This window comes from Copadichromis virginalis, linkage group LG10 (assembly GCF_057382275.1).
Source record: "Copadichromis virginalis isolate Kocher_CV1m ecotype Utaka linkage group LG10, C_Virginalis_male_GT1.1, whole genome shotgun sequence".
NCBI classification, from domain to species: domain Eukaryota; kingdom Metazoa; phylum Chordata; class Actinopteri; order Cichliformes; family Cichlidae; genus Copadichromis; species Copadichromis virginalis.
In genome coordinates, this window is record NC_140627.1 from 12,824,823 (window position 1) to 12,833,763 (window position 8,941).

The 8,941-nt window shown below is 40.0% G+C and overlaps 1 protein-coding gene across 2 annotated transcripts; it reads left to right on the forward strand.

Annotated features, from left to right (window-relative positions):
* The first annotated feature begins 721 nt into the window (after positions 1–721).
* Positions 722–8,913, forward strand: rtn2b (reticulon 2b). Of its 2 annotated transcripts, none has more exons than XM_085469879.1 (7): positions 722–799; positions 4,829–5,036; positions 5,149–5,287; positions 5,630–5,699; positions 6,372–6,418; positions 6,589–6,647; positions 6,771–8,913. In XM_085469879.1, exons 1-7 carry the CDS (start codon positions 787–789, stop codon positions 6,871–6,873), a joined length of 639 nt encoding a protein of 212 aa, XP_085326005.1. In that variant the 5' UTR covers positions 722–786; the 3' UTR covers positions 6,874–8,913. The 2 variants fall into 2 exon arrangements, with proteins under 2 accessions (XP_085326005.1, XP_085326006.1); XM_085469880.1 differs by lacking the exon at positions 722–799 and adding an exon at positions 1,399–1,487.
* Positions 8,914–8,941: the final 28 nt, after the last annotated feature.

Sequence of the window (8,941 nt, forward strand, 5' to 3'; positions counted from 1 at the left end):
TTTCATATGTGTATTAGACACTATTAATTAGCAATATATCAGTTGTTGAATAACAGTTATATAACACCCTTAATTCGTACTAAATACCGTACAGCAAACACATCATGGCTTTTTAAAATACAAATGTTAGTACAGCTCCCTTTTATAGTATACATCTGAGCCTGTGCTTTTCTAACATGGATTTCCTCTTTTATAAGGTTGTTCTTATGTTATCTTTAGAGCTTTAAAGGTGTGAGTGAAAGTGTTAAATATACAGATGGCGAGGCGAGTTTGGCTCCGTGTTTTGGTCTGACACACAGAAGGTGTCATGAGAGATATTTGTGCAGAGTGAATAATAAATCTATAGAGAAACTCATCTTTCTTGCTTATCTGTAAAACGTGGCAAGTGACTGCAGTGACTGTATGTATTCAGCTTGATGTCAGTGCTGTAGCACGCAGCTTTTGGCATTAGCTTCCTGCTAACATTAGTTGTTTTCTTATCAGTTTGGATTGATGATCATTTTACGTTAAAAAAAACTGTCATGGTCTGTCGTGCACGGAAAGGCCTCTGTGTGCAAATCAGCCACCAACTGGTTGAGGAAGCATTAGCCTCTACAAGCTGTGGGGCATGTACATGCTCAAGTCTCAAGTTCCCAATTTGAGTGTGTGTGAATCCAATACAGGATAAAATTAGGCCAGCCGGGCCTTATATTGCTGACGGAGCTGGGGTGGCCAAAAAAAGCCTGGAGTGCAAGCCAACGGTGGAAGCACAAGAAAGAGAGGAGAGCAAGCAGGACCGCCGCTGAAATGGCCACCAAACGTAAGGAAATCAATATTGACAGCTTTAAGTAAAGTGAAGGAGAGCAGACGGGGTCAGAGTGCAGCTGTCAGGTGGAGAAGAAGGGAATTTATTTACTTTCCCTCTGCTGTGCAGGTGTGAATGCAGGCAGGATGGCAAGTTAAACACTGAATCCAGTGTGTCTTTCATTTGGTCGACAGATGGGCTGAATGGGATTGAGCTAAATGAGAGCCCACTGCTGACTGAATGTAGTTTGTTTTATTTGTAAAGGCTTAAATTGTTATAGGAGATAAGAAATGCTGTCTTGTCAGGGCTGTTTTACTTCTGATAACACATAACTCCAGTTATTCGGATAAGAATGAGAGGGCGTACTTGTGCCCAGCTTTGAAGTGACTTCACTGGTGTGACAGCATTAATGTTTCTGTTTTTATAAATGAATAAGAATACATCTACTTTTATAATTCTCAGGAAACCCAACTATGAAAACCAGCAATACTCTGCTGCTTTTAAATAATCTGTTTTAATCATAAAATGATCTTAAATTTGTGCTGCAGTTAGGATGCTCGTGTAATGTTGGTGGGTAAGGATCTAGTGTCTAATCTAAGGATTTATGATTTACTTTCAGACATGTACAGATCCCATTAAAAACAGCATTCATTCAGAAAGATTTTCTCCTTTAATAAAGGAGCATGGCATGGCATGAAACGAGGTGAGGGTGTCCTTCATTTTCTGTAAAATTGTTTTGTCATTTGTCTTCGTTACCCTTTTCTCTTTCTTATCCACACTTTAAATAACAATGTGTCCATTTTTCAAACACCCGCTGGCTGTGGTCGTTGTGGTAGAGAGAATTTTAGATGACTTTTATGAGACCATGTGAAAAAGTCTCAGTCTCTATTTATGGCTCAAAACAGTTCAAATATCCACAGTGGGACTTATCAGAGAGAAAAGGGAGAATATGATACAGCAACTCATAGCATCTGTTTAACTTTAGTTTAAAACATTCACTGTACTAGCAAAAGTAGCACATGGCATCTTTTGTATACCTCATATGTTTTCAAAACCGAATGAATTAATTTTTATTTACACGGCACCAAATCACAACAACAGCCTCAGGGCGCTTTATATTGTAAGGTAACCCTAATGTAACCCTGCAGTAATACCAAGAAAACAGGGAAAACCCCAACAATCATATAGCCCCGGTGAGCAAGCGCTTTGACAACAGTGGGAAGCAAAAAACTCCCTTTTAACAAGAAGAAACCTCCAGCAGAACCAGGCTCAGGGAGGGGCAGCGATCTGCTGCGACTGGAGGAAGACAGGACAAAACACACGCTGTGGAAGAGAGCCAGAGATTAACAATAAGTAATGATTAAATGCAGAGAGATGTATAAACAAAAAGAGAGTAAGAATTGTGATTGAAGGAGAAATACTCAATGCATCATGGGAATCCGCCAGCAGACTACACCTACTGCAGCATAACTACGGGAGGATTCAGGTTCACCTGATCCAGCACTGACTATGTGCTTTAGCAAAAAGGAAAGTTTTAAGCCCAATCTTAAAAGTGGAGATGGCGTCTGTCTCTCCGTCTACTTCTAAATACTGTAGGAACCACAAGTAAGCACACAGTCTGAGAGCTAATGGGGTGATACGGCCTGATTATTCAAGATCTTGTATTTCATTTTTATTTCATTTCAATTTTATTTATATAGCGCCAAATCGCAACAACAGTCGCCTCAAGGCGCTTTATATTGTACAGTAGATCATACAATAATAGATACAGAGAGAAACCCAACAATCATATGACCCCCTATGAGCAAGCACTTTGGCAACAGTGGGAAGGAAAAACTCCCTTTTAACAGGAAGAAACCTCCGGCAGAACCAGGCTCAGGGAGGGGCGGCCATCTGCTGCGACCGGTTGGGGTGAGAGAAGGAAGACAGGATAAAAGACATGCTGTGGAAGAGAGACAGAGGTTAACAACAGATATGATTCAATGCAGAGAGGTCTGTTAATACATAGTGAGTGAGAAAGGTGACTGGAAAGGAAAAACTCAATGCATCATGGGAATCCCCCGGCAGCCTACGTCTATTGCAGCATAACTAAGGGAGGATCCAGGGTCACCTGGTCCAGCCTTAACTATATGCTTTAGCAAAAAGGAAAGTTTTAAGCCTAATCTTGAAAATAGAGATAGTGTCTGTCTCCCGAATCCAAACTGGAAGCTGGTTCCACAGAAGAGGGGCCTGAAAACTGAAGGCTCTCCCTCCCATTCTACTTTTAAATACTCTAGGAACAACAAGTAGGCCTGCAGTGTGAGAGCGAAGTGCTCTAATAGGGTGATATGGTACTACAAGGTCCTTAAGATAATATGGGGCCTGATTATTTAAGACCTTGTATGTGAGGAGCAGGATTTTGAATTCAATTCTGGATTTAACAGGAAGCCAATGAAGGGAAGCCAAAACAGGAGAAATATGCTCTCTCTTTCTAGTCCCTGTCAGGACTCTTGCTGCAGCATTTTGGATTAGCTGAAGGCTTTTCAGTGAGTTTTTTGGACATCCTGATAATAATGAATTACAGTAGTCCAGCCTGGAAGTAATAAATGCATGAACTAGTTTTTCAGCATCACTCTGAGACAGGATATTTCTAATTTTAGAGATGTTGCACAAATGGAAGAACGCAGTCTTACATATTTGTTTAATATATGCATTGAAGGACATGTGTTGGTCAAAAATGACTCCAAGGTTCCTCACAGCGTTACTGGAGGCCAAGGTAATGCCATCCAGAGTAAGAATCTGGTTAGATACCATTTTTCTAAGCTTTTCAGGGCCGAGTACAATAACCTCAGTTTTATCTGAATTAAGAAGCAGAAAGTTAGCGGCCATCCAGGTCTTTATGTCTTTAAGACATTCCTGCAGTTTAACTAATTGGTGTGTGTTATCTGGCTTCATGGACAGATAGAGCTGGGTGTCATCTGCATAGCAGTGAAAATGTATGCTATGTCTTCTAATGATGCTGCCTAGGGGAAGCATGTATAATGTAAACAGAATTGGTCCTAGCACTGAACCCTGTGGAACACCATAATTGACCTTAGTGTGTGAAGAGGACTCTCCACTTACATGCACAAATTGGAGTCTAATAGATAGATATGATACAAACAACTGCAGTGCAGTACCTGTAATACCTACAGCATGTTCTAATCGCTCTAATAGGATATTATGGTCGACAGTATCGAATGCTGCACTAAGGTCTAGCAGGACAAGCACAGAGATGAGTCCACTGTCAGAGGCCATAAGAAGATCATTTGTAACCTTCACTAAAACTGTTTCTGTGCTGTGATGAGCTCTGAAACCTGACTGACATTCTTCAAATAATGTTAATGTTAATGTTAAAGGAATGCTTAGCTTAACAGTGCTCTGACTTTTTGTCAGTCAGGCTACACTAATGAAGAGAAACCTAGGGCTGTTCTTACGTTCTTCAATCAGTGATGAACAGTAAGGTTTTCTAGCTTTACGAAGGGCTTTTTTTTTTTTTTTTTTTTTTTTTACAAAGCAGCAGTATTTCTCCAGACTAAATGACAATCTTCTAAATTACTGAGATCCTATTTACTCTCCAGCTTTGGAGTTATCTGCTTTAAGGTGCATATTTGATTTGAGAGTTATAGTAGGAGGTCTTTTTCAGAGGAGCTACAATATCCAGAGTCCTACACAGTGAAGAAGTAAAATTATCAACAACATAACTGACCTCTGTGGGATTAAAATAAGTAGAGATAGATAAGTTCTTTTCCTGGGTTTTCAGTACTTTCCTCATTTTGAACTACTTACTGCCTCGTTGCTAGTTTTATCTCCACTCCAGTTTTATCGACTTCTCTACACCCTTCTGTCATGTTACCACTCTTGGTAACCCTGCTTCACAGTCAGGTCATGAAGTATAAGAAACATTAGCCTGTATCTAATTTAAGCTTAACAACTTCCCATTTCAGTTGCATATTCACTCAGATATACCGCGCTCTCTGTGCATCACTCATTTAAGATGATGTCTTGTGCTTAATTGCTTTGCAGTTGTGGATCTGGTGTACTGGCGCCACATGTGGAGGACTGGTGTGGTGTTTACAGGGCTGGTAATCGGTCTGGCCAGCTTGTTCCAGCTTAGTGCCGTGACTGTGGTCTCCAACGTCTTTCTGGGTGTCATGTGCATCACCTTCCCCCTCCGTTTTTATTATAAGCTCCTGGAGCTCCTGCGCTGGAACCCCGGGGTTCACCCCTTTCAGTGAGTCCATCAGTGTTCACACACAGGTTTTTCTTTTCCAGCTAAATATGCTGCTCCTCTGCTTTCTGGAAGCATGTTGAACTTTCTCACAAATGTGTTATCCTGTGCTTAGGTCATGTCTGGATTACGACAGCTCTCTGACAAATAAGGAGACGGTGATGCTGGTGGAGGAGACGGTGCTGCTGATCGCATTTGCTGTCACAGAAATCAAACGGCTCATTTTCATTGAAAACATATTTGACTCTATTAAGGTATGAGTGTGATGGTAAAGCAATAGTATAGATGTCACAAAGCCAAGATTAAAAGACTTTTTGACTTTGGTGCCACCTGGTGGCAGCTACACACCACACATGCTCGTGTGGGGCTCTGAGCAGCTGTACTGTTTTAATCCAGGCTATATTGCTTAAAAGCAGCTAAAAATTAAACAGAGCCACCATGCAGTGTTCATTTTCTCATGGGATCAAGACTACATTCAGCAGCTTTAAATCTCAGCGAGACATTTATTAAAGCAGCATCATTCACAAATCAAATTACAGTTAATAAACTAAACTATTAAACTGTTCAGTAATCTTTTTCTGTGCTCTTTCTCTCAGTTTGTTGTGCTTCTGTATCTGCTGACCTATGTTGGCATCCAAACTAATGGACTGACCCTGGTAATAAGTGGTAAGTTGCACCCGCTGTATACTTATGCTTTGTGCTAACACACGTATCTAATTTCCTCCATGTCTCTTTCCTCCACCTACATATATTAAGCTCCCAGCACCTTCAAATGTATCTTCCTCTTTGTAAGACTCATGAGTGATCTATCATCTCAGTAGTTAAAGTGTGACTGGGTTTAGGCAGAAAAAAGCACTTTGCACATGACGGTTAAGATTTAAGGAATAACTTTTACTGCAAACCTCAAGTTCCTTTTGAAGTCATGCCTCCATCAGTCGCCTCAGATGACTGGTTTGCACCAATTATTTAAGTAGGAGAATGTTTTCATTAGAACCAATTAGATTATTTTTGTGCAATGCTAAAGTGACATAAAGCCCAGGAGGTAGAGTGGGTCATCTACTGATTGGAAGGTTGGTAGATTGATCCTTGGCTCCTCAACACTGCATATTAAAGCATGCTTGAGCATGATACTGAGCCCTGAGCTGCCTCTGATGCATCTACTGAAGTGTGTGTGTGTGAATGTTAGACAAAGCTCTCAAAAACAAAGATTGAAAGTGGAGCCTAAATGTGTGTGTGAATGGATGAATGTGGCTGGTAGTAGAAAGTGTTTAGAGTGCTCAGCTAGAGTGCTCTAAAAGTAGCAGTCCAGTCATTTACATGAATAATTTGTCTGTCCAGCTGTGATCGCTGTTTTCTCCCTTCCTTTGCTGTACAAAAAGCAGCAGGTGAGTTTATTTTATGTTAAAAAAAATTTCAATGAAAATGATTCAGCAAAATTGATTAATAGTTAAAACCAAACAAAACAGAAACATATCTTAGTAAAAATCGCATGTAATTCTACGTAAGATGCAGAAATTGCTGGTTTGCACTGACCTTTGTGATATTTTGGTGACAGGTGCGGATAAGAAGGATTGCTAGAGCCGTCAGAGCTTTTCTAAAGAGAGTCAAAAGCCTGTAAGTGAGCTACCCATTTATGTGATATTGTTTTCTGTTCTTGGTCATGTCATGCTAGCAAAATTGTGGCTTTTTCTTCGGTGCTGGTATTTTCTTCATTGTGATGCCCCCGTTTTGTTGTAGGTTCTCCAGTGTGTACGATTCGGTGAGGCCCCCTCCAGCCCCTGCACCAAAACCTGCAATTTCAGCTGTGAATGTGCCCAAACAGAAAGCCAAGTCAAAGTAACTGTGTTGGTCACGTATTGAAAACACCCAGCATTTGGGATTTGGGGAAAGACTGGAAGGGCACATCCTCTGGGGGGCGGCTGGAGGGGCTGCTCGTTTCCACTTCTCCACCATGATGTTTGTTTATGGGAGCAAGATATAATTGATCCTGACAGCTTAAACAAAGCTGCCATTCACTGAAGGAGGGAGAGGATGAGGAGGTGTATGAGGAGGGGAATTTTAGTTACTGTGATGCTCTCTGTGGGCAGCGTCTAATAGAACCAGTTCACACAGTCATACTCTTCGAGTGTGCTATGGATGGCACAGAACATCACAGCTTTTTTTTTTCTTTAATAACAAGTGTATTTTTACATAACTAGTCCGCTGTGTTCCTGTCAAACTGTGGAAGTATTTATAATGAAGCCCTGCAGCATTATTGCTGCCTTTATTATGAAGCATCATTCATTGTTAGCTTCATAGAATAAAAAGACATGAACATCGCCTGCTATTAATCAGCATTAATAGTGCTGCACTTGCTAAGTCGAGGAAAAAGCTTGGTAAGCAGCCAGCCCCACAACCTTTAAAAGACTTACATGAGAAATAATGAGAGTGTTCTCCTTTAATCTTAGTGCTAATCACTTTTAATTAGAAACAAACAGTGACCTCATATTTGTGGGGAAAGCAGTTTGCTAATAAAAAAAGTACAACTCTTAACAAGTGGGAGGAATATTGACTCTTGTAGTAAATGCAGTTCATTTTGATTGATCAAAACACAAAAAGGCACTTTCTAGATAACATCTTAGACTGTATACAAAAGATAGACATAGCAACCATGAAATCACCCAATGTTTTTAAAAAAAAATTGCCATGTTTTTTTAAACCACACGACATGAGTGTGGGACGGTTTTCGTTGTGTAACTGGGTGACACCACACGCTCCCTGGCTAATGACTTGTCAATCAAATGGTAAAGCATTCCTTGCTTTATTGTCCTTCTGTCCTTCTGTGATTCGCTGTGCATATAAATATGAGTACAGCGCTGTGTAGAGTAATTTAGTATTATGGCTGTATTCACTAATCTTCCATTGTTTTGAGTTACGACTTGCTAAGCCATCACTAACTAGCTAATCAATTATCACATGTCCATAACTGCAGGAACCAGATGCTTAAACTGCTTTCAGGGAACATTTAAGGAAGCCATTAAATCAGTTATAGTCAAATTTGGTGCAGTTTCAGGAATTTCATGGAATTATCAGCACTGATGGCAAAATAGTGGACTTTAATTTCATTCTTTCCCCCCAAAATAATGAATATATCCCCACAGCATTACAGTTTGTGAAGTATAAAACATGCTTTTTACACTTTTACCACTTATCTAGAAGTAGTTGCTACCACATGCTGTAAACATAGAAATTAGGTGACTTTGTACAAACATGAGCACAGAAAACAACATGACATGTGGGCGAATGGGAAAGAAGAGTTTGGGTGAACTCTTTCGTTATTGTAGCAACCAGCTGCCAAGCCTGAGCCAGTAGTCAGCAGTGTCATTTAAGCCTCTAACGCTCCGTGTTTTAGACCATAAAAAAGAAGCTGCTGCTCATACTAATGTGTCTTAATGAGCGTGTAAAACTCATGTTGGATAGTTATGCTTTTATTTACCAACAATATTCTGTCGATTTATTTTCAAAAGTCTTATTTTTAGAAAGAGTATTTTTTCTAATCTTCAACCATATTTACCCACCTCTGCAGTATACAGAGAACAGTAAAACGTGGATATTCTAAACAAAAACTGTTGATTGCATAAATGATGCATTAGTGCAATAACAGAATTAGTGTAGTATCAGTGGTACTGCGCACTTTGCGTGTGAAATTAGCAGACTTTTTTCTCTTAGTCACTGTAATAACAATCATCAGTATAAACACATGGTCTTAAATAACAGCTGCCTAAAGTCAGGCATCATCTGCTAGCCCATGTTTTAGGTCTACTCTGTATTTGTAATGGATTTTTTTTTATTGTGATGTTCTATTGTAATTTTGCTCCCAAATAAAATCTTGTTTACTACAAATAAAGACGAGTTTCCTCTGTGCCTTC

Bases quoted from the DNA above. Each gene is read 5' to 3' on its own strand.
- rtn2b (XM_085469879.1), top strand. The intron at 5,700-6,371 runs GTAAGTTGCACC...TTGTCTGTCCAG, and splicing joins ACTGACCCTGGTAATAAGTG to CTGTGATCGCTGTTTTCTCC. The intron at 6,419-6,588 runs GTGAGTTTATTT...TTTTGGTGACAG, and splicing joins TGCTGTACAAAAAGCAGCAG to GTGCGGATAAGAAGGATTGC.